The sequence below is a fragment of the Sturnira hondurensis genome, unplaced genomic scaffold (genome assembly GCF_014824575.4).
Source record: "Sturnira hondurensis isolate 20B ecotype Veracruz unplaced genomic scaffold, ASM1482457v3 Scaffold0007406, whole genome shotgun sequence".
NCBI classification, from domain to species: Eukaryota; Metazoa; Chordata; class Mammalia; order Chiroptera; family Phyllostomidae; genus Sturnira; species Sturnira hondurensis.
In genome coordinates this window covers 5,561,489-5,585,357 of record NW_028080037.1, presented here as the reverse complement: position 1 = coordinate 5,585,357, position 23,869 = coordinate 5,561,489, and the positions used below count along the sequence as shown (strand labels likewise).

The following is a 23,869-nucleotide window of genomic DNA, read 5'->3' as shown; positions in this document are numbered from 1 at the left end:
GCGGCCGCCTTTCCGGCCCTGCCTCTCCGCAGACACCAGGAGGTCTTTTCCTCGGGCTCACTTTGATCAGGTGCCGCCAGTCACGGGCTGTCCGCTGGTCCCTCCTTCTAGGCGTGTCCCCGCCTCCCGGAGCTGTGCTGGTGTTGCATTCCCTGCCCCTGGAGTTCCCCCTGGCCATGGCCTTCGCAGAGCAGCTGCTGTCCTGGAAGTCCGAGGCCGGCGAAGGGAAATCCGAAGAGGAGCCGGACACCATTCCGACGTCGGTCCTCCTGCAAGTGGTGGAGCTACTGGGTGAGGCCACCCTCCCTGGGGGCAGGGCGCGGGGGGCCTCTGTCTCGGGCCAAGGAAGGGGCCACAGGGTGGGTGCAGGGGTGACCACAGGCAGCCCAGGCAGGGACGCTTCCCATCGGGTTTCTGCCATTTGACGCGGGCTCAGGTAGTTGAGTGTAAGGTGTAGCCTCGGCTTCCACATCCGTGATCTGCGAGGGATTTCCGTTGTTTCGGGAGGTGGCAACTGACTGTGAAAGGACGATGAGTGTCACCCCCTTAAAAACAGAAATACGTGCCGTTGTTGCCACTTCAGAGGGAGAGGTGCTGTGAACAGCGTGGAACTGAATGGCGTGGCAAAGTCAGACACCACGACTTCCTGGCTCTCAGGGGTTAAAGGGGGTGCATTTTGGTAAAACTAACAGATTAGTAAAAACTTAAGAGTTGGTCATTTACCATATGTAAATTTACCTCAAAACACTCTAAATAATATTAAACTTTAATGAATGATGTATCTTTTTAAGTGTTTAGGGGTAAGGCATACTGATGTCTGCAGCTCGTTTGGAAGTAAACTGGCGCGAGTGTCTGGGTGAGCGGAGGGCTGGGTGGGCGGAAGTGTGGTGAGAGGACTCCGGTAGGCAGGCACGTGCCCACCAAGTCTTTTGTTTCCCTGTGTGTTTGTGTTCTCGTGATAAAGTGTTGGAGGGAAGGAAACCGTGGCAAACTCAGATGCCCTCAGGGTCAGGCAGGTGATGTAACCAGAGAAATAAGGGAGGAAAGTGGGCAGGGCCTCCCTGAGGCAGAAAGCCCTGGGCCCTGCCCCTCTCGAAATGCGGGTCCCAGACTGCCAGGAGTCAGTGCTTCTTATTTAAAGAAAAGCCAGAAATCTCGATACTGGTGTGAATCCCCTGGTTCTTAAAGGTTGACAACCAATTTAAATTCTGTAGGGCATACTTGGCATGGAGTGGGGGAGGTGAGCAGGGGCCAGTTCTCTGTGAGAACAAGATGTCTGTGGTCTCGGCTCAGGGACCAACCATTTGCAGTTTCGGTGGAGAATTCTCCCCTCGGCTGTCCTTCCACGTGAATGTCAGATGGCAGAGGAAGGACAATGGAGGAGGAAACATGTGCCCCAAGGGCCTGGCCCCAGACCCCACTGGCCCACGTCCTGTGAGAACCATGAGTTTCTTTCCAGTTAGAAAGATGGAACAGCAGCCCCCCAGAGCAGGCAGCTCCGCCCCCTCCTTTGTTGGTGTGGGGCTCACCTGGAGCTTCGTGGTAGGTCACCCAGACCCCACCTTCGGGAACCACTGCCTGTCACGTGACTCTGAGTGTGAGATGCGCCTCCAGCATGGAGAGGACCTTGGTACACGTGTGTGGTCCGTGGCATTCTAGACAGTCTTTCCTGGGCTTGGGTCGCTCTCCCGCCACCTCTGTGATCCCTGCCATGTCTGTAGACTGGGCCTCTCGCATTTAGTTGTTGTTGTGACAGCTTCCTCTTTTCTCCTTTTTTAACTTTAATTCTTAAGAAAACATTGTGTTGTTACTTTAAATGGAAAATCAGTGTCCTTTGCCATACAAAATGAGAAGATAGCTTTAAAAATTAAAAGATAAATAGTTACTGTTATGAAATTCAGGCTAAATAGCATTGCTTCTCAAAGACTTTGAGTCTGTGACTCACTCTCTGCTGAGAATATGCAGCTTCCAGTAAGGCCTTCTTACTGACAGAACTGGGACTAAAAGGAGACATAAAGGAGTGACTCTTCAGTGTGCGTGTGTGTACTCGCCCTTCTGGTCTATGTGTGACATTGGGTTGTATGTCCCCAGGAGTGAGCGTTCCATGGCTTGGAAAACATTGTTCTAGGGACTGGACTCCAACTGGCTTTGATAACCTGATGACAAAGAAAATCGTGATTTTCTCAGCTGCAGAAGCCAGCCCCGTGTGTCGTGTGCCCCACCCCAAGGGTTACGACGGCCGTAGGCTCTGGAGCCAGCCTGCCCGGCCCTCCCATTAGGGGCTGTGACCGCGGGCAAGTCCTTCAGCTCTTTGAGCCTCTGTTTCTGCACCCACGAGATGGGGTGAATACTGCACCACCCGTCTGATGGGATTGCTGTGAGGGCTGAGTCCGTTCAAGTGCTTAGAACAGTGCCCAGCCCATACTAAGTGCCCTATACATGATTACTGCTTTGTGTTTGCTTCAGGGAACTTCCTGTGGACCACAGACATGGCGGCCTGCGTGAAGGAGCTTGTTTTCCATCTCCTGGCAGAGCTGCTGCGCACGGTGCACGCCCTGGAGCAGAGGAAGCACCCTGCCGGCCTGTCCTCGTCCATCGCCCTCCAGCTGAACCCCTGCCTGGCCATGCTGATGGCCCTGCAGTCGGAGCTCCATAAGCTGTACGATGAGGAGACCCAGAGCTGGGTCTCGGGCAGCGCCTGTGGAGGCTCGGGGACGGCGGCGGCGGCCGACCAGGGCAGGTTCTCGACATACTTCCATGCGCTCATGGAAGGTTGCCTGGCGGTAGCCGAAGTGACCCTGCCCACAAACATGAGTGTCTCGGCCAGCGGAGTGACCTCAACGACTGCCCCAAACCTCAGTGACTCATCGTCCTCCTCATCATCCTCCCCAGGACAGACCCCACAGAGCCCCAGCCTCCTGTCCAAGAGGAAGAAGGTCAAGATGAAGCGGGAAAAGGCCTCCTCCTCCGGGAAGCGCCAGTCATCCCGCTCTGTGGACTCCGACCCCACCGCACTCAGCATTGGGGGCGGCAAGCCTGAGGACATGCTCTGGTTCCACCGCGCCCTCACCTTGCTCATCATTCTCCGGCACCTCACCAGGAAGGACCCGCAGGGCCTGGGTGTGACGAGCGACGCCATCGCCGATGCCTGCCAGGCCCTGGTAGGCCCCACCGCCCACAGCCGCTTACTGGTGATCTCGGGAATCCCCACCCACCTGGACGAGGGCATCGTCAGAAGTGCCATCCGCAAGGCCTGCAATGCCCACGGCGGGGTGTTCAAAGACGAGATCTACATTCCTCTGCAGGACGAAGACCCCAAGAAGCCAAAAGACAAGGCCGAGGGCAGTGATGGCAAAGCTGAGCCCGAGAAGACCCTCAGCTTCCCCAGCACAGACAGCCTGGAGGTCAGCACGTCCAGCAGCCTGACCCCAGCCATGAGCATCAGTGCATCTGCCTCCACCAGCCAGGCCTCCATCTGCAGCTCCCAGGGCGTCTCACAGACAGTCAGTGACCTGTCTGTGGATCTGCTGCCCCCAGGCCTGGAGCTGCCCATTCCTCCCGGCTTGTTGGAGCCCCACGTGGTGTCCAGCCAGGAGAGCCTGGACATCTCCCTGTGCAGCACTGGCAGCCTGGGCAGCCTGGGCAGCCTGGGGGAGCCACTGGACAACGTAGAGACGGCCTCGGTATTGGATGTGGGCTCTGTGTACACAGCCACGTCCCTGGACACCCAGCCCCTCGCAGCGCGCCCCATCAAAGGCTTCGCGGTCGTGGAGGTAACAGCTCTCACTCCTCAGCAGCCACTCAGACCACGAGTGCTCTGAGCCCTCATGCCTCTCGGGGCCTTCCACTGCGCTTCCTGGGTGGTACCCGACCGGTGACGCTAGGGCGCTGAGGGGCTCCCCGAGGCAGCCGGTGGAAGCGGCAGTGACTCGTGCTGATTGTCTAAGTTTGGGGTTCCAGCTGTGAGGGCGCTATCGGGTCTGTGTCAGGAAGTGCGTGCAGTCAACTGCCTCGTGGGAAGGGGGCAGACGGGCCTGGGGCTGACCGGTCCTGGCGGGTGGGCTCTGTCAAGTGCATGCCCACTCAGGCCCCCATGGGGATCTCTCTGAAGGGCTTGTAGACATTGTCATCAAATTCCATGACCCGCGTGGCTCGGCAGCTGGGCGTTGTCCCACAAAGTGAGAGGTCACTGGTTCAATTCCCAGTCAGGCCACAGGCCTGGGTTGCAGGTTCGGTCCCAGTAGGTGGGTAGCCAATCGGTGTTTCTCTCTCACATCATGCTCCTCTCCCTCTCTTTCTCCCTCCCTTCCCATCTCTCTAAAAAATAAATAAATAAAATCTTTTTAACAAAGAAAGGAAAAAATATTGCCACCCCAGGCGGGACCCGCACTGAGCAGTGTGAGAGCAGGTCTTGCTGGTGTCCCAGGCGACTGAGTTTCGGGTTTTACACATGTGGCCGGGTCACGTTTCCACTTCGAGATCCCGTCTGTTTCCTGGGCCTCCTTGTTTGGAAATCCTGCATCCTGTGACTCCCTGCTCCGCTGTGTGACGAGTGTCAGGCTCGGAGGAAGACTGTCCTCCCCGGGTTGGGTGTGGAGGGGAGGTGCTGGGCACCGCGTTCACACGGCCTCGCTGGCTGTGGAAGGGACTCAGAGGCCCCAAGCTCGGTCCCCCGACTAGAGTCACCTCTGTAACCCAGCTGACCTCTTCCTGGGGACTTGCTCTGAGCCTGGCAAGGACTCTGTCCCTAGGGCTTCAGGGCAAAGCCACAGAGCTGGCTAGGGTTTAGCAACTGATTTCCAGTTGAGTTGCCTCCCTGAAGGTGGCCACTGTCGGTACGTGGGCGACGCCTTCCCTGAAGGGCCACTCGCCCCGTGGGCTGGCAACGGCCAGGAGAGGGCTCCGGGGAGGGCAGAAGGAAGCACCCTGTTGAAGGGGGTCGCTCGCCGCCCCAGCCCGACCCTGTGCCTTGTTCACGCAGATAAGGTCCCGGGCCAAGGTGGAGAAGATTCGAGCAAGCTTATTCAACAATAATGACCTGATCGGCTTGTCGAGCTTGGACGGTGAAGACGAACTGATGGAGATGTCGACGGAGGAGATCCTCACTGTGTCCGTAGTGAATCAGAGTCTGTTTGACACGCAGGGCAGCCCGGGGCTGGAGGACTACTTCAACGATAAGTCAGTTAAAGGTGGGTTCGGGACTTGTTTAGCTAACGGACTTTCTTTAGCAAATTTAAATGTACAGGAAAAATGGAATGAAACTATTCCCTTCTCCATTCCCAATTTCCTGTATTTTTAACGTCTCATACGTGAACTCCGGGGGCACCCCTGGATTTGCAGACTGAAGAACTGGTTCTGGGGTGTTGGGAAGCGGGGACACGAGGTTCGTCACTTGGCTAACAGGAGAGTCATCGTGCGCACCCTCACATGATGTGGACCGCTGTGTGCCAACAGGCCGCAGGACCGTTAGGAAGGGCTGTATAGCTAGCAGGTACCAAGGACATAGCTGGTGATTATTTGGTCATGTGCTTGAGGGCAGTGAGTGCTTCACCCTTTAAAACTGATCACGGGGGAGGAGCAGTTCCCGCCCCTTTTCCCCACGTCCACCTTGTCGTTGGGGAGGCTCGGTGGGGGGGTGGCCCTGGCTGGCTTGCCCGCTCCTTGCTCCTTCCGTTGGGACACTGAGGGCTCACCCCGGCCCTGCAGAGCTGAGCCCACAGAGGCTGAGGGAAGCTGGCTGCGCCCTGAGCGCCACCCCGGGGTGGCCACAGCCGTCCCGTCTCCCTGCTGTGGCTGCGGTCCTCTGTGCGCTCACTCGCGTTTTATACTGGCCTCTCGGTTTTTAATCCATGCTCTGTCTTCTCAATCCTTATTGTCATTTGAAGTTTCACAATGGGGTTGTTGCGTTTCGGTTTTTGTGTACAAAAATGCAATAGTAAATATAGGTTTTGTCGTTACTGTTTCAACTGTTTATTCCCCAACATAAAGTTTTGAAATGTTCCCTGGGCGCCAGGACTAGGGTGAGGTGAGGCTTTGGGCACAAAATTTGATGGGGCTCCAAAAAATTAATCTAGATAAATAATATTTTAATGAAATATTTGTAAAAGTTGAAATTAAAGCATGATGAACAAAATGTTAACGTTTTAAATAACTGACAGGTCACTATTACTGATTTTCTTTTTGCATCAGACCCTAACATGACTCAGCACAGTGCCATTAATATTCTGCTTATCATGGACTTCTTGTATTTTAAGTTCTGAAAATCCTGCATTAAAATATGTACCTTGATCACTGAATTATGGGGGAGCTGCACCTGAAGGGCCTGCGGGGCCAGCCTGCTGTCCGACCCCCGCTCTCCGCCCCGTTCCCTGTTGGAGTAGGTCTGGCCCCCACACTGCCCTCGTGGGAAGTGTCAGATTCGTGGGGACTGGAGGCCTTTTCTGCCACAATTAGTGCTTTCCCAGTCTTGTCATATTTGGATCAGAATTTAGTTCTCATTCCTGATTCCGTTAGAGGCAAACCTTCCACATAAGGTACTCAGTCTCCGGCAGCGGATTTGCCTCATTACTGCCACGCATGTTTTGCTCAATACTCTTTCACTCGTGGTTTTGCTAAGTCAGCTCTTAGGGCTCGGCCACCTCATACCTGCCCTCTGCCCGCCGCCGCCGCCAGCCCAGAGTCCTGCAGGGCCTTCCTGCTCTGGTTCTGCCGGCCGGGCTTGCCCCCGTGCGGATCTGTGTGTCACCACCCCCGAGGGAAAGGAGGGGACGGGGCAGGAGGAGAAGGCAGTCAGCTCTTCAGTCCGGGCCCTTGGCCATGGGAGGCACGCAGACGGGTCCCTGCAGGAAAGGGGAGAGCCGCTTCAGGAGCACGTGTTTGGAGACAAAAAATATGTATTTTTTTCTGTGCTCCCAGACAGTTTTCTTGTATTAGAAAACTTTCTTTTTCCGCCTACTCACTGTATCATTTTTGGAACCTGTTGTCCAATAAGCAGTAACTGTTTTGACAACTTGTATATTCACTAAAAACACTTGCAAGCTCCACACCCTCCTGGTCCTTTGGGACTCTCTCTCCCACACCAACACGCCGTCTCAAGTTACGGCAGGTTAAACTGCCGTAAAAAAGCACCCAAACCCAGTGGATGTTTGCATCTTGCACATGTAAGAGTCCAGGGTGAGGGCCAAGCTCCATCATCCCAGGGGCTCATCACTGCCCTGCAGACAGGGGAGGGGATGAGCGCAGAGGAAGCCACCCGGCTCCAGAATGGCCAACGTCCCATGTCACAGAGCCACATCGTGCAGCAAAGAGGACTGGATGTGTGACTCAGGTGTGTGCCCACAAAGGGGAAATGAGGCTCTGGTGGGCAGCTCCCCATCACCACTCAATGCCTGTTCCCCACTTTTAGAAGCAAATTGTTCATGCAAAATAAACTGCCGCCGGGCTTACCCTGACATAGCGTGTTCACTGCAGCAATGTTTTGCCCTCCCTCATTCTGCGGCAGGTGAGAAGCTGGTGCCCGGGGCCAGAGAGGTGCTGACTGAGATATTTAAGAGCTGTGCCCATTCAGAGCAGATGCTGAGCCTGACACCAGCAAAGCCCATCAAAGTGTCTGACATTTATCTTAGCAAAGAGCAGATCAACTCCCAGACTCCAGGCAATCTCCTCCACCTCTTCTTCACCAATGTCCGGCCTCCAAAGAAGGTTCTAGAGGACCAGCTCACTCAGGTAGCTGTCCCTACCTGTCATACCTGATCTGAGCCTCAGGCGCATCTCGGGGGGAGCCTGAGGACCCTCCCCCTTTGGTACCCCACAGATCCTGAGGAAGTACGGCGTGCCAAAGCCCAAGTTCGACAAGGGCAAGTACAGCAAGGCCGGCAAGGAGCAGCACCCCGTGAAGGTGGTGAGCACGAAGCGGCCCATCACCAAGCCACCTGCCAAGGAGAAGGCCGTGCTCAACAGCGTCAGGTGGGTGTCTTTGGAGCTCGGAAGGTGGGCCGGGCAGGGGCACACGGGGGGGCCAGGCCCTAGCAGGCTCCTGGGAGGCTGGACATCCTGGCTGTTCAGTGCTGCTAGGGTCAGCTGGGTTCATTGCATTCACAAGGATAGTAACAGCTGGACCACACAGGCTAGATAGCAGGTCAGCCTGCGTTGATCAAGCACCTGAGATGTACAGACTTGCTTAAAAGTCTGGCCTCTGTTAGCCACACAAATAATGCATAGTGGTCACAGAAAGACTATAAAATAAATATGTGCACATTGAAAAAGTTGAACTACCCAGCGCATAGCAACTACTTTTAACATTTAAGTACAAAGCATTGTATTCATGTGTATGTATCTTTTTTCTTAAATTTTAAAGGGCTGATATGGCCCCAATTCAAGAGTGTATGCAGTGAAAAGCCACTCCTCTTTCCGTCCCTCCTCAAGCTTCCCAGTTCCCTCCCCGAGACGGCCCCGTGTCACTCCCGCAGCCGGGCGCACTCTCGGTCACACGCCTGGGGCGGCGCTGTGCGGCCACCCATTCCTGGCTGGCTCCCTGCCTTTCCTACTCACCTTGCATGAAAAGAACTTCCTTGTTCCTTTTCTTTATAGTTACACACCAGTCTGTGTGCACATGTGCACACATTTAATAGCATTTTCTTTAGAGACGGGCTCTCGAGAAAGCCAGTCTGAACAACTCTCAAGTCTTCACAGTGGAAACTCTGATCGCAAAGTCTTACCTAGCAGGAGTCTCAAGAGGAATTGTTTAAATAACTAGAAAAATAGGGGTCTTTTCATTAGTTACATATAAAGGGTGCATTTAAACCGGTACCGCCAGTAGAGCTGCCTGCGCAGTGGCCACCTGGGCTGTTGCTCAACCTGTGGTGTTCGAGGCAGTAGCCACTGGCCGCCCGTGAGCCCTGAGACGTGGTGAGTGCAGCCAAGGAGCCAGATTTGTTACTTTATTTTAATAATCAAATTCCAGTAGCCACATTTGGCCAGTGGCTGCTTCTCGGACAGTGCAGCTGTCCAGTGACGAGGCGGAGTGTCTAGAAAGCATTCCTTCGGTGCCTCTCACCCTGGACAGCTCGTTTGCTGTGACTGTACACTCAGTAAACTTTTCTGGGGCAGAACAAAGCTGGCCTTGACCCCAGCCCCATCCGAACCCCGAGCGAACTAATGCACGTGTGAGGTTCTCCTCCTGCTCTGTCAGGAGGGGCTGTGGCCTCAGGAGTGCTGAGCCCAGTGCTGTCTACAGCAGGACTGCCCTGAGTGAGAAGAAGCCAACTGTGAAGCCCAAGTCCCCAGAAAAGAGCAAGCCAGATGAAAAGGACCCAGAAAAGTCACCCACCAAAAAACAAGAAGGTGAGTGAGCAATGTGGGGCTGACGCCGGCGTGGGGTGGCTGCCACCCTGGGGATGGGCGGTCCCCCCAGCGGACCAGCCTCTTCGCTTTTGCCTGACTAGCTGGGCACCCTTGGACTTCATTCTGGGCAGAGGCAGCATGGTATAGACACTGGGGCCACAGACCTGGCCAGTGCTGGTCACTGCCCCAGGGTGCTATCTTTAATGGTTGTGAACTTAGGTCACAGTAGCAGCTCCAGAAATAGTGTACCCCTCAGGCGAAGGATAGATGGTGGTGACTGAAGGTAAAGAGCTGGACCCCTGCTTACACATTCTCTTCCAGCAGGTTCTTATCTGGAGCATTAGAACTTTAGTGCCTAAAGGCCCAGGCAGAGTTGGAGAGCGCCACTCTGACGGTCACGGCATTAGTCTCGGGTGTTTGAGATTAGAGAAAGATGGGGATGTGGGAAAAGCATGGCACCACTTGGTGACTAGACAGATGACGTGAGGCTGCAGCTCGGAGACACCCAGCGAGACTGGGCAGAGAGGGCTGCCCACGGACCCAGGAGCGGTGGGAGACGGGGTCATATGGGTTGGGGCCCGAAAGAGAGGAAGCGATGGAGCGTGCGGCAGGGCCTTGCTGCGCGCAGTTCGCACCAAGTCCCTAATGCTGTGGACACTTTCCGTCAGTCCCTGAGGAGAAGTACCTGACCCTAGAGGGGTTCCACAAGTTCGTGGTGGACCGAGCCAAGCAAGACATCCGGAGTGTCTGGAGGGCGATTCTGTCCTGTGGTTACGACCTGCACTTCGAAAGGTGAGAGGCTCGAGCCCTTTGGAACCTCCTATGAAAACTGTTTGCAGCTACGGGGTGCATCGCAAGAAACTACTTCCTGGGGAGCCATTCTCTCTGCCCTGTTTTTAATGCCCAGGGGGCAGCGCCATCTTACAAAGAGCCTCTGGGAGCTGGCGTGGCCCTGGAGGACCCGGCAGCCTCTGCCCACCGTGCCCTTCTGCCCCCAGGTGCGCCTGCATCGACGTCCGCCACGCGCACAAGGCCTCGCGGAAGTGGACCCTGGAGATGGACGTGGCACTGGTGCAGTACATCAACCGGCTGTGCCGCCACCTGGCCATCACGCCCGCGCGCCTCCACCCCCATGAGGTGTATCTGGACCCCGCGGACGCCACCGACCCCAGAGTGGCCTGTCTCTTGAGTATGTGGCCCTGGGGGAATGCTTTTCTGAGACAGCCCAGTGCACCGCCTTGCCCGGGTGTCCCACAATGCCACCAGGAACGTGCACATAAATAACACGCACAGACAAAGCCCTCCTCTGTAAGACTGCCCCTATGAAGTGACCCATCATAACATGTTGGCAGCTGGCCCCTGGGCTCATTTCTGCACCTGTCCCCACGTGTACGTCAGGCTGCTGCTTCGCCAGCACACCCACACTGAGCCGTGTGTCTGGAGCCCTTGCTCTCTCCTGGACACTGAAGGGGACTGTGGGCAAGGACTTGTCCCAGCGCTGGCCTCTCACAGTGGGGAGGACACAGGTGTGAGGACGGGCAAGTAGAGGGCAGTGTGCCTGTTTCCCAGCTTCTTGGCTTCGACTTCACATTGTGGGAAGGGCACACAGGACTATGCACTGTTGTTGTGACTTCCTGTGCATTGGTAGTTATTTCCAAATTTAAAAAAAATTTAAAATAATATAGTACACAGTGCCAGCATGGTCTAGGGGTGGGCAGGGGACCTTGGGTTCCTTGAGAGCCAAGGCCTCCCCCCGGCCTGCCTGGGCCTCACCCTTTGTCCCAGGCACCTCAGGAGACCAAATCCACTGTGGATCCTCCTGGGCCCTCTGGAAACGCCCTGCTGCCGGCAGTCCGAGGGCAGGCAGGGCAGCGGGAGGGACCACCCGAGTCTATACAGATGGAGTCTCAGCCTTGCCCGGCTCAGACCCCGGCCTGACCGCGCCCGTGCCCCACAGACGTGCCCGTTGAGAGCCTGCGCCTGCGCTTCGCCCTGCTGCAGTCCCTGAACACCACCCTGGAGACGTTCTTCCTGCCCCTGGTGGAGCTGCGCCCGACGCCCACGCACACGCACAGCATCGCGGCCCTGCTGAAGGAGGCCAAAGGTCAGTGCCCTCCCCACCAGGGCCATCCCACCAGCAGGGTCAGGCCGCTGCCTCCGAGGACCCCCCACACCTGGCCTTACACTTGCCCTTCCGGTCTCCCCTGGGGCAGCCGGTCCAGCCAAGGGCAGTTCTGCTACGCCCTGCAGCGAGAGTGTACTCTGAAGGGGAGGAGCCCTCCAGATGAGCGTGAGGCTGTTGGAAAGACAAAGATAAACACCTGACTTACCCTCTGCCCCCAGATTCCTGCCTCCCAGAGATGGCCACTAACTGATGACCGTCAGTCCTTCCGGATGTTTCTGTTCACACACAGACGCACACGCACACACACTTCCTTGGTCTTGTTTCTTAGTCGGAGTACACAGTGGGTTTTGTACACTCGTTCCACAGCTCCATTTTCTGTTTGACCACCTGCTTTGGAGACGTGGGCTGGTACGCACAGAGCCAGCTCGCCTCGCTCCCCGCCGTGCCAGTGCCGCCGTCGGTCGTGGTGTGCTCTCTGGGGGGCGGCATGTGGGTGCTGTTCGCTGTTTGCTCTTTCAGGAAATGCCACAGCCAACCTCTTTGTTCGTTGCGTGTTTGAGTTCGGTTTTCTGCCAGCTGGACGTGACAGTCCAAGAGTTCGTGTGTCGATACTTGGGAAGACCCTACCAAATTGTCCTCCAGAAGTCCCGACCGCTGACGCCCCCACCAGCGGGGCGTGTGCGAGCACTCCACCCAGGGACCCAAAGGGGGGCCCAGGAGAGACTGGACAGACGCAGCAGGGACAGCAGGGCCTCAGCAGGGCCTCAGGGGTGGCAGAGAAAGAAGGGAAGCGGCCCCTCCCAGCCTCTCTCCCACGTTCCTCCGTCAGGGCTGATCTTCTATGACACGAAGGTGACCGTCATGAACCGGGTGCTGAACGCCACGGTGCAGAGGACCGCTGACCATGCGGCGCCTGAGATCACTTTGGACCCCCTGGAGATCGTGGGAGGTAAGACTCGCTACACGGGCCAGAGAAGTCACATGAAGGAAACCTCTAGAAGAAAGAAGCGCAGGGCTCCTGTGACAGCTCCTCCTTCACCTGGCTGCTCTGACACTATGCCCTGGAGTCCCAGTGGTGGCTGCTGGCTTCAGAGTCCCTTGTGAGCTCTGCACTTGGGGCAGCAGGAGGAAGGGGAGCCTTCCCTTTACACCTCAGTGGAGACTCCTCTGTCTGGTGGCCACACCTCACTGCAGGGGTGGTGGCGAATGCAGGCTTCATTCTGGTCGGCCATGGACCTGCTAAAATTGGGGCTCTGGTACCAAAGAGAGGGGCCTGAGGGGCGGGGAATGGGGGGAGGGGCCAATGCTTGGAGAACCAAGGAAGGCTTTTCTGTGAGGGCACCACGCGGCCAAGGCAGGAGAGATCTGAAGACATTCCGGAGCAGAGAGCTGGCACGGTGGCTGCACCAGGGGCAGGGGGAGGTTGGGAGGAAGGCAGGGGCCTGCGAGGCCTGTCCTGGGAAAGGACCCCAGACGGCCGTAGGAGGGGTGCAGGTAGCCGTTCTGTTCCTCTCTCTCTTTCCAGGAGAGATCAGAGCTTCAGAAAACTCCTACTTCTGCCAAGCTGCCCGGCAGCTGGCCTCCGTGCCCTCCTCTCAGCTGTGTGTCAAACTGGCTAGTGGCGGCGACCCCACCTATGCCTTCAACATCCGCTTCACTGGGGAGGAAGTCCACGGCACCAGTAGGTGGCACCCCCAGCAGGCCCTCCAGCCTGTCCAGGGTGGAGGCTGTGTTGAGTAAAATTCTGAAGTGGTTTTTCACCTAAACTGCCCGTGATCTCCCCCATTCGCAAGAGTCAAAGCCACCTGCCCCCAGGGTGACCATCACATCCAGCCCCTCCAAGTCCAGCCCCCCTGAGACTTGTCCTTGCCCCTGGTGCGAACTGTGTCTGCCACTGGTCTGGGACTTCAACCCAGTGCCATCCAGGCTTAGGGACCATGCCTCTGGTCAGGGGTCGGGTGGGTGCGGGAAGGACGCTTCAGTGCCGACTGGCCTTCCCCAGGGGCCCCCTGGTTGGGGGATGCTCGGACTACAAGCTCATAAGTGCCCTATGAGAGACAGGCATCAGGAGCTCTTGACGGAAATGGGGCCTCTGTCCTTCCACTCCATCAGGATGAGGATGGCAGCTCAGAAAACCCTCCCTCCTGGCCCCCCAGTCACGTGTAGTCCCAGACATTCAGGAGCTCTCTCCCACTCTGATCGGGGAGGATCGGGGGAGAGACCAGTTCCTCGCCCAGGCGTGCTGGGAGGGGAAGGCTGTTGCAGCAGCCCCATCTCCCATCCCACTCTGGCCCTGGGAGCGCTGTCCCAGCAGCGGCGTCTCAGGTGGCACTGAGGTATCCTGAGGAGACACCCCTGCTCTCCAAGAACAGGGCTCCGAATGCACCAGCCCCCCCACCCCCCAACATGCTGCACTACCCCAAGCGCCAGAGCTTCCCGAGACACCGGTGTTGTCCCGTTTCACAGATAGGTAAACAGCCACTGGCAAGGTGAGTTGCTTCTCCAAGGTCAGGCAGCAGCTACCCGTGGTTCAAATCCAGCTCTGTCCAATTCCAAAGTCCCACCCTTGAACCTGGTGGCTTCAGCTGGCAGGAATCTCCTGCCTCTTCGTGGAAGCTGAGCGAGGGCCAGGCCCTGACATCTGCACCCAAGCAAGTCCTCCACATGGCTCTGACCAAGCATGCGCAGTTGTCCTCAGAGCCTCCTGACCTCAGGCCACTGCCCAAGAACATACACACAGGTCAGAGGAGGCCCTGCCAGAGAGGAGTTTGCAGGACAGGACAACCAAAGGCACCTTCGGAGCGGCAGCTGTGGGAGGTTCACAGTTGCCCTCACCCTCGGCATGGGTCCGTGCGTCCGTCCATTCACTGTGCGTTCACCGCACAGACACTGAGCACCTGGGCCTCGGAGGGACCACCCTCGGGTGAAATGGGACAGATGTGGACCACGCAAGCTGGCAAACCCGCATGGGCTCGCAGCCGGGAGCTGTCCACGTGGAGGCCCATGTTCGACCTCATGGAATCCTTGAAACTAGCCTGTATGGTGGGCAGTTACTGTCCCCGTCTGACTGAGTGGCTGAGGCTCGGAATGAAGTGATCTCCTGCCCAGCAGTCGTGGAGGCAGGATTTGACCCCGGGTCTGCTGGCCCTCGGGCGAGTTTTCTTTCCGCCCCGCCGTAGCTGCGGTCAGCTCGGCCGAGGAGCTGATGCTCCGGCGCGGGCGCGGCATGTTGGGCAGGTTGGCTGGCAGGTTGCAGCGCTAACAGGGCTCCATCTGTCTGCAGGCGGCTCTTTCCGCCACTTCCTGTGGCAGGTGTGCAAGGAGCTGCAGAGCTCCTCGCTGTCCCTCCTCCTGTTGTGCCCCAGCTCCGCTGTCAACAAGAACAAGGTGAGGCTCCTGCGCCCCGGGGTCGCTGAGGCCGGCACCCCAGCAGTCAGCTCCCGAGGGGCCGTGGCTCCTGGGGTGTGTCCTCCTCAGCTCCCTGTCCTTTCACAAGCCTTCGTGGTCTGCAGGGCTGGGGCGGGAGGGGGGCAGCCCTCGCCTCACTGGCTGTCCCCAGGCACGCAGCAGTCACCTGGCCTGTGTGTCCACGTCCAGGGCAAGTACATCCTCACGCCCAGCCCCATCACCTACGGGGAGGAGCAGCTGCTGCACTTCCTGGGCCAGCTGCTGGGCATCGCAATCCGAGCAGACGTCCCTCTGCCCCTGGACCTCCTGCCCTCCTTCTGGAAGACGCTGGTGGGAGAGCCCCTGGACGCCGACCTCGACCTTCAGGAGGCAGACGTCCTCACCTACAACTATGTCAAGAAGTTCGAGAGTGTAAGTGGAAGCACATTTATTCTGGGGGACAGCAGGGCCTGGAGCAGTCCCCCTGGGACCCTTATTGCCACCACGGTGGCTCAGGGGACCTGAGCTTCCAACTGAGGGCTGATAGGGTCTCCCAGACAGCTTGCTTCATGGGGACAAGAGCCTCTGTCTTTCCTCCCTGATGACAGTGGCTGCCTGGGGCTGGCCCTACCAGGCCCACGGGGCCTCCAGGGACATGGGTGAAGGGCTCCTGGCAAGCGAATGAGCAGAGATGTCGGGGTGGGAAGTGCTACCCAGTGTCAACAGCAGGCTCTCTCAGGGCTTCACCTAGAGCCCAGGTCAGCTCCCAGGGACCCCCTGAGACTGGCCAGGGAGGCCAGAGGAACGGGGCTCTGTGTCCCTCCCCTCGTGCATTATGACCCACAGAGATAGCGAGGCCACAGCCACGTCTGAACGTCCATCTCCATGCACAGACCAGGCCCTGGAGGGGTATGGCTGGTGCCCAGGCTGGTGCTGAGCCATGGCTGGCCCATGGAAAGCTTTGGGGCACCAGGCACTCCACAGCCCCCCTAGACTGCCCCAGCAGGGGGTGACCGTGGCCTCTGATCTAGCCTCTCCCCTTTTCGGGCCGCCTGCCTTGCTCACGGGAGCTGGCTTTGTAGCTGAGGCTGCTCCCTGGGGACCTCAGCTAAAGGAGGATGTCGGTGGCTCTGCCCACACTGACATAAACCAGGATGGGTCCTCTGCGGGGGTTGGCTTTGCCCGGCCCTCTGTAGTCATCCCCTTAGCTGCCACTTGAGGGCAGACTATACAAGGGAGGAGAAAAGCCAAGACACTGGATCGTAGTGCCTCAGGAGCAGGAAAAGTGGTGAGGAAGAAGTGTGCAAGCAGAGTGCCCCCACTGGCCGGGGACTTGTGAGTGCCCTCCAGGCCCTGCTCTGAGACATCCTCCCAGCTGTGGGCCACGGCCTGGGCCTCGGGCAGGCAGGGAATGTAAGCTGGTGTCCAGGCAGATAGTCCAGCCAAGGCAGGGAATGGGCAAGGCCCCAGAGGGCTCCGAACACCAGGGAGAACAGAGCCACCCCGGCTGGGGGGCGGGGGTGCTGCTGCACAGGCACGCACGTGCTCAGGCCCTGCCTACACCTTCACCACCCCAGGGCTGCAGGGTCTTCTCTGGGTCCAATCCCGTCGTTTCGGTGGCCCAGCCTGCACATGGGCATCCTGTGGGGCCTAACTGGGGGTGCCGCAGAGTGGAGGAGCCCGTATACCTTCCACAGGGGCAGTAAGTCAGGGCTCTCTGCCGGCAAGGAACAAGAAGCCCAACCCAACCCAGCTTAGAAAAGTATTTTTTACAGGACTTGCTCTTAAAACTGAATGCACACACCTGGACTTGGCTTCGGGCAGGGCTCACTCTGGGTGCTCAGAGGATAGCATCAGTAACTGGGCTCCAGAGGACCCCCTGCAGGACAAGGTGTGCAAGTCACCACCACGTCCGCTCCAGGGAGAGAGGCAGGAGCTGCTTCCAAACAGCAGCAGGAAAAGCCTTGCACCTGGGGTCTCACGTGCCGCTCCCCGAGCTGGTGGCTGGCTCTGGTGGCCAGGCCCATGCTGTGTGCCCCTTCTTTATGGCCAAGGGTAGCTCCTGCCCACACTGTGCCTGGTGTCTGCCCATCGGGAGATCCCAGGCCCGTCTTCCCCGGGGCCTTGGGAGCAGTGGGCAGTCAGTCTCCAGCTGCCTCTGCGTTCCAGATCAACGACGAGAGCGAGCTGGAGGCCCTGTGTGCTGAGATCGCCTCCCAGCACTTGGCCTTGGAGAGCCCCGACAGCCCCAGCAAGCCCTGCTGCCGGTTCACCTACCTGACCATGGTGGGCGAGGAGGTGGAGCTGTGCAGCCGCGGCCGGCACATCCCTGTGGCGTGAGTGTGTGCACATGGGCAGAGGACTGGCCACGCTGGCTGGCACCTGGGCATGGGCAGCAGCACCAGGGGCGAGGTCGGGGGTGGGCAGTTTCCACCAATGTAAGGGGAAATGAGGGAGAATGCCGTTCTGCAGAAGGACTTTGATGTTAAGAAAACATCAGCCCTGAGGTGGGGACATGCGCCGGCAGCCGAGGGTTCCACTCAGCTGCCAGGACAGGGAAATCTGGGGAACTGGGCCTGGAGGAGCAACCCTATCCTCTGCCTTGGCCTTCTCCCTCACCTGTGTCCCCCTGGCCCCACAGGTGGGAGAACAAGGACATCTACGCCGCAGCCATCCGGAGCCTGCGGCTGCGGGAGCTGCAGAATGACGAGTGTGTGATGGCGGTGCGGGCGGGCCTGGGCTCCGTCATCCCCTTGCAGCTGCTCACCACGCTCAGCCCGCTGGAGATGGAGCTGCGAACCTGCGGCCTCCCATACATCAACCTTGAGTTCCTGAAGGTCAGTGGCCTGGGGCCCGGCCAACAGGCAGCGTCAGCAGTAGCCTGTCCCTGGACATCCTGTGTCCCGGCACTGTCTTCACATGTGGGAGGAGCTGGGCTCACCCCCTCTCACAGCTCAGGAAACTGAAGCTGAGGGAAAGTCACTTGCCCAGTGTCACACAGCCAGCAAGTGGCAGTCAAACTTCATACCCAGATTGCCTGCTTCCAGAGCCCACGCCTTGAGCCACCGTTCTGGGCAATCACTCCTTCTTGCCCAGGCCCCTCCACTCCTCAGCCCGTGCCCACCTCCCTCGGCAAGGCCCTGCTGCTGTGGCTGGTGTCATCACGGAAACCTCCCTGTATCCTGTGGCCTCCATTTTCCTGCCACCACCTGTCCCAGGGCTGGGCCTGACCTGGAGAGGCCCTGGGTTGGCAGACACCCGGACCTGCTCACGTCAGGGGCCTTTCTTCCCCAGGCCCACACCATGTACCAGGTGGGGCTGATGGAGACGGACCAGCACATCGAGTTCTTCTGGGGGGCGCTGGAGATGTTCGCCCAGGAGGAGCTGTGCAAGTTCATCAAGTTCGCCTGCAACCAGGAGCGCATCCCGTTCACCTGCCCCTGCAAAGACGGGGGCCCCGACACGGCCCACGTGCCCCCGTACCCCATGAAGATCGCCCCTCCAGATGGCACTGCAGGTACTGTCCTTCCCTGGTCCTGCCCCAGGTGGGGACACTAAAGCCCAAGTGTGAACGAGGGAGAGGCCGGCAGGAGTCCTGTGCCTTCCAAACCGGACCATCCCCAAGTGGCAACACAGGCTCAATATTGATACATCTAATATCTTTAAAAGCTAAAAACCCAGAAATGTTTTAATCTTTTAATTTTAAAATGAAGAAAAGTAATTAAAAAATCAAAACAAAACCCTTTGCTTGTCAAACAAACCCGTCCACAACTAGAGTCCCTCACAGGTCAGCAGTCTGGTGTCTGTGCTGTGTGGCAGTTCTGTGTCTGCCTTTCCTCCAGAACCTCTGCCCCAACCCAGGGGAGAGGCCAGCCCGGCCCCCTGGGGTCCCAGCCCAGCCGCAGGCCCAGCCCTCTAATGCTGGCCCCGTGTTTTTCCGTAGGTTCCCCAGACTCTCGCTACATCCGCGTGGAGACCTGCATGTTCATGATCAAGCTTCCCCAGTACTCCTCTCTGGAAATCATGCTGGAGAAGCTCCGTTGTGCCATTCACTACCGCGAAGACCCCCTAAGTGGCTGAAGGGAGGGAGCTCCAGAGCTAGGCTGTCACCAAGGCACTGCTCTGCCGGCTTGGAAAGCCCGCCACTGCTGGGCACGTCCCTCCAGGCCCTGCGTGAGGAGTTGGCGACATTTTGCTTTTCTGAACTTTTGTCCACATGCCAGGACCTCCTGGAAGACTTAACCCTTTGTGTTTGTACGTTTTGTGATGGGTTGGTTCTTTTGCTACCTGTTTACGGTATGTTTGTAGGGTAGTTTAGCTCCCAGACCATTTGTGACTCAGATATTCCTGGACACTGTCCTTGGGCACTGGATTCCAATGCCCTCAGGCCCCAGGTGGTTCCACGTCACAGAACCACCCAACAGGAAGCTGGCGGTGAGATGCCATCGGCCACTCAGTGTCCTGTTCCTTCTGCAGAGCGCGTCCACCACCAAGCCTGTGGCCAGGCCTGTCCCTGCCGCCTGGAGCTGGAGTTCCTCCCGGGTGCGGCTCCTGCAGGCCTTCTTCCATCTTGACATGGTTAGGCCAGTTACCCAAACGTGGGAGGTTTATTTGTTAATCTTCCGGCTTTAGAGCCTTGTTAATAATGGTCTGGGTTTTTCTGAGGAAAAGCCCACCATGGTCCCCCTATCCCTTCCCACCCAGACAACCTCTCTGTTCTCCGTCTCTTCGGGGGCCCTGGTCTGAGTTTCCCCGTGTGTTGCTCAGGAGCAGGTGACCAAAGGGTTCGCTCCCAATGTCAGTTCACAGAGCCAGGCCAGATGCGGCCCAGCTCCAGGAGTCATGGGACACCTGGAATTGGAGGGACAGGCTCGAGACCGACTGGATGGGAGAGCACGTGGTCCCAGCCTGCCCCACTCTGCGCCGAAACACAGCCCTGCTTACAGCAGCGTTCAGAGGCAGGGGCTGAGGCAGGGGCCCCACGCCCGGCTTAGGAAGCGCTGTCTGAGGTGCTCTGCTCAACTGGGGTCCGCTTCAGTGATGAAGACCCTCAGGTCCAGATGGAGACACAAGGGGGGTCCTTCTGCTCCCCTGGCTGGGCTGCTGCAGCCCCCCACTGCCCCGGTGCATTTGTGCCCCAGTAGGTCCTTGTCCAGTGGCACTTGGTTTAAGAGCAGCGTATGCATCCTGTTGGACACTGTCATTTGGGCCTTGCCAGTTCTCCGAGTCCCATCACTGTATTTATTGTATAATATTGTGAATACCGCAAGTCCTGAGTGAGTGCTGGCAGGCCGCTTTGGCACGTGGGTGCTGGTGAGAGGAGGCTGCGGCCCTGCCTGCTGGGAAGATGTGCGGGTTTGAGCCTTTAGCACCCATCTCCTCCCCCCGTTGTTCTTAGGAACTGCATTAAGGACCATTGTAGGAAAGCTCCCCCAACCTAAGGAAAAGATAAACCGGGATTAACCGTCGGTGGCATTGCTGGCATCACTCACGTGATGCAGGATCAGAGTCCAGAGGTGAGTGCCCGCAGTTTCCCCGCTGCGAAGGGGTGTGGTGGGCCCGCCTCTGGGGCCGCAGCCCCTCGCCTGGAGGTCACAGCAGGAGGCAGTCCTGACAAGGGTCCTTTTATTTGATTTCTGCGTAATGAAAGAGCCTTCGGACTTGTTAGGAGTGGTTCTTCCTCCTGTATTTTTAAATTCTTGTTCCCTCCAATCCTCCCCTTCCACTGAATGAACTCGGAGTTCTGTCAGCTACCTCCCTGTGAGGGGTTTGGGAAGCTGTGCTGGCCCGTCGGTGGATCAGGTGACAGCTGTGAGGGCGGTGTCTGCCGCGAGCACGCCCGCTTCTCCCAGACGGCACGGCACGGCCCGGACAGATCCAAACCTTGGCCCTAAAACACGTGTGCTGTAAAGTTACTTGATGTATATTTATTATAATTATTTATGGTTGCATTTAACAAACTTTCCATTCAACTTGATGCTATTTACACCATTGCTGTGTAAAGGAAGCTCACCACAGGAAAAGTCTCACCAATAAATAATCTTCATCTAATTTTGATTTACCCTAAGAGTTGTGTGAGCATCTCCTCTTTAAACATTTTTACCTTTCAATTACAGTTGACACTCAATACTCGTTTCAGGTGTACAGCAGTAATTAGACATCTGTGTAACTTATGAGGCGACTTCCCCCCAATAACCTTAGAACCCACCTGACGCCATGGTTACCGCAGATTACGTCCTCTATGCTGTGCCCCACGTCCATGACAGTCTTTGTAACTGGCGACTATACGTCCTGACCTTCACCTTCTCCCATCTGAATGTATGAATTTTTGTTTCTTTTTTTAAAATATTTTATTTTTTTATTTATTTTTAGAGGGGAAGGGGAGGAGAGAAGGAGAGAAACATCAATGTATGGTTGCCTCTCATGAGTCCCCTGCTGGGAACTGGCCTGCAACCCAGGCATGTGCCCTGACTGGGAATCGAACCGCGATCGTGTGGTTCGCAGGCCCGCACTCAATCCACTGAGCTACACCTGCCAGGGCAAAGTTTTGTTTCTTTATTAGGTCCATCTGTGTTGTCACAAGTGTATTTCATTTTCTATGGCTGAGTAGTGTTCTGTATTTATACATATCTATCATTCATCTGTTGACACTTAGGTTCTTTCCATACCATGGCGATTGTAAATAACACTGCAATGAACACAGGGGTGCATGTAGCTTTTCAAATTAGTGTGTTCGGTTCCTTCAGATAAATACCCAGGTGGGGAGGGCTGCAGGACCATTTGGTAGCTGTGACTTCTTGAGGAACCTTCACACTTTTCCACAGAGGCCCTAAGAATTTGCAGTCTCGCCAACAGTTCCTGAGGATTCCTCTTCTCCGCATCTTCGCCATTTGCTGATTCGATGGGAGCCGTTCTGACAGATGTGAGGTGGTATCTCATTGTTTTAATTTGCATTGCTCTGATAATTATGATGAACATCTTTTTGTCTGTTGGCCAAGTTATGTGAATTCCTTACATATTTTGATATTACCCCTCACCGGATACGGCATCAGCAAGTTCTCTTCCACCACCCAGTAGTTGTCTTGGCCCTATTGCTGGTTTCCTTCCCTGTGCCAGGCTTTGTAGTGTGATGGAGTCCTAGTTTGTCTTCGTGTCCCTTGCCCAAGGAGCGATGTCAAAGAAAATATTACTAAGAGCAATGTCAGAGTTTACTGCTTTGATTTTGCTCTAGAAGTTTCGTGGTTTGGGGTCTTATATTTAAGTCTTAAATCCATTTTCAGTTGATTCTTGTATAGACAGGAATATAGACAGGGTGGGGCAAAAGCAGGTTTACAGTCATGAGTGCACAAAGCAGTTTATTCTTGAATGGAAACTAACACAATGAATAACACAACCTGTTAGCCTACTTTGGTCCCCACCTGCAGCGAGAGAGGAGTCGTTTCACTTTTTTGCATGTATCCCTCCAGCTTCCCAGGGCCACGTGTGTGTGTCTGTGGGTCAGGGAGACCTGCTACACCACCCGGTCTTGGCAGAGTGGCCTGGCGGGGACCGTGGCACAGTCTTCCTGGTCACTGGAGCTGGGTGCTCCAGGGATGTCCCTGTGTGGGTTGGGTGCGCCCTCCTCTTCGGTTGCTGCTGGCACAGCAGCGATGAGATTGGTCCTTGGGCTGACTGGCTGCGCGGGCTGGCCCTGACCACAACAGACGCGCTCTCTAACAAGGGCTGATCCCACAGGGGAGTCACAACAGTGTGTTGGGATTTATAACAAATGCAGTAATAAATGTACCACAATAGCACACAGGCTGGGAGGAAAGAAGATGCGTGTTGTGATACCAAATGTGAAGTGACGTAACGTCACTGGAAGGCAGACTGCGATAGTTCACGGTGTGTACTGCAAACCCTACTGCTGCTACTTAAATAATAGTTGTGTAACTAGTGAGACAACAAAGGAGGTAAAATGGAGTCATAAAAGTATTCAAAAGAAGAAATGACACAGCAGACGAGACAAAACCAATGTTTAAAGCCATCCATTTCAGTAACTACATCACATGTAAATGGTCTGCACACCCAGTTAAAGACATGTCAGATTGGCCCAGAAAATGAAAACCCAACCATCTGCATGCAGCCTTTGAGGAACCCACTGGATGGAAAAGGATGGAAAAGGATGTACTAACACTAATCAGAAGAAAGCTGAGTGAAAACTAATGTTAATTATTAATACTACAATGTTAATACCAAAGCATAATTCTGAGCAAATATTACAAATATGGGTCATTTAATAATAAAGGAGCCAACTAAATAAGAATGTAACTATCATGTTTACACATCAAAATAATGAAAAATTTCAGAATTATAAACAGATAATTTTCAATTATGAGAGACATTTCAAACAGCCTCGCCCACCCCCAGTAATCAGCAGAACAAGTGAACAGAAAAAGACACAAAGGCCTGAGCACCACCACAACCAATGTGACCAGCCTGCTACAGGTAACAGTCCACCCAACCAGAGTGGACAAAGCTGCAGCACGCTCTTTTTTTGGTTCAGGTTTTCTTGGTGTAATTCAGACCTGGATTTGAGTCTTGGCTCTGCTGAGTTAGCCACAGAGCCTTATGCAAGCCCCTCCTTCCTGCCTAGGCAACAGGCCGATTCCTCTGTCCCCCACTAGGTTTGGGGAGAAAAGCAAATGAGTTCAAAGTAATTTAAAGTGCCAGACGGTCCTGTGCAAACTGCGAGGCGCTGAGGGGTAAATGGATAGGACTGCTCAGGCTCAGCTACTCTCAGGATTGAGCCTTTTGATGAATCTGCCCTTCCCTATTCCGTCGGAGAAAGCCCCCACCCCCACCTGGGAGCCTCGGTGGAGTCCCACGTAAGAAGACTACACCCCAGCTGCCTGGTACTCTCTGAGAAGGAGCTCACACGGGGTCTGCTGGGGTTCCAGGAAGCACAGGAAAGCCTAGTCCTGCTCGCCATCCCCTCCCTCCCTGAGGTCTCAAGAGGACACTGGAGAAGGAACC

General features: G+C 56.4%; 1 protein-coding gene across 7 annotated transcripts in view; it reads left to right on the top strand.

Annotated features, from left to right (window-relative positions):
- Positions 1-20,917, top strand: part of HECTD4 (HECT domain E3 ubiquitin protein ligase 4) — a 156,770-nt gene extending 135,853 nt beyond the window's left edge. For 5 of the 7 annotated variants that reach the window (XM_037052132.1, XM_037052130.1, XM_037052131.1 and 2 more), the window contains exons 60-76: positions 112-291; positions 2,467-3,773; positions 4,982-5,189; positions 7,502-7,725; positions 7,814-7,965; positions 9,236-9,342; positions 10,011-10,134; positions 10,341-10,531; positions 11,300-11,446; positions 12,297-12,416; positions 12,993-13,148; positions 14,751-14,854; positions 15,065-15,286; positions 17,024-17,190; positions 17,496-17,691; positions 18,149-18,371; positions 18,798-20,917. In XM_037052132.1, coding sequence (XP_036908027.1) covers positions 112-291; positions 2,467-3,773; positions 4,982-5,189; positions 7,502-7,725; positions 7,814-7,965; positions 9,236-9,342; positions 10,011-10,134; positions 10,341-10,531; positions 11,300-11,446; positions 12,297-12,416; positions 12,993-13,148; positions 14,751-14,854; positions 15,065-15,286; positions 17,024-17,190; positions 17,496-17,691; positions 18,149-18,371; positions 18,798-18,934 — 3,965 coding nt within the window. In that variant the 3' untranslated portion in view covers positions 18,935-20,917. The remainder of the gene's footprint in view (positions 1-111; positions 292-2,466; positions 3,774-4,981; positions 5,190-7,501; positions 7,726-7,813; positions 7,966-9,235; positions 9,343-10,010; positions 10,135-10,340; positions 10,532-11,299; positions 11,447-12,296; positions 12,417-12,992; positions 13,149-14,750; positions 14,855-15,064; positions 15,287-17,023; positions 17,191-17,495; positions 17,692-18,148; positions 18,372-18,797) is intronic. The other 2 variants (XM_037052129.1, XM_037052134.1) reach the window with 2 other exon arrangements.
- The last annotated feature ends 2,952 nt before the right edge of the window (positions 20,918-23,869 follow it).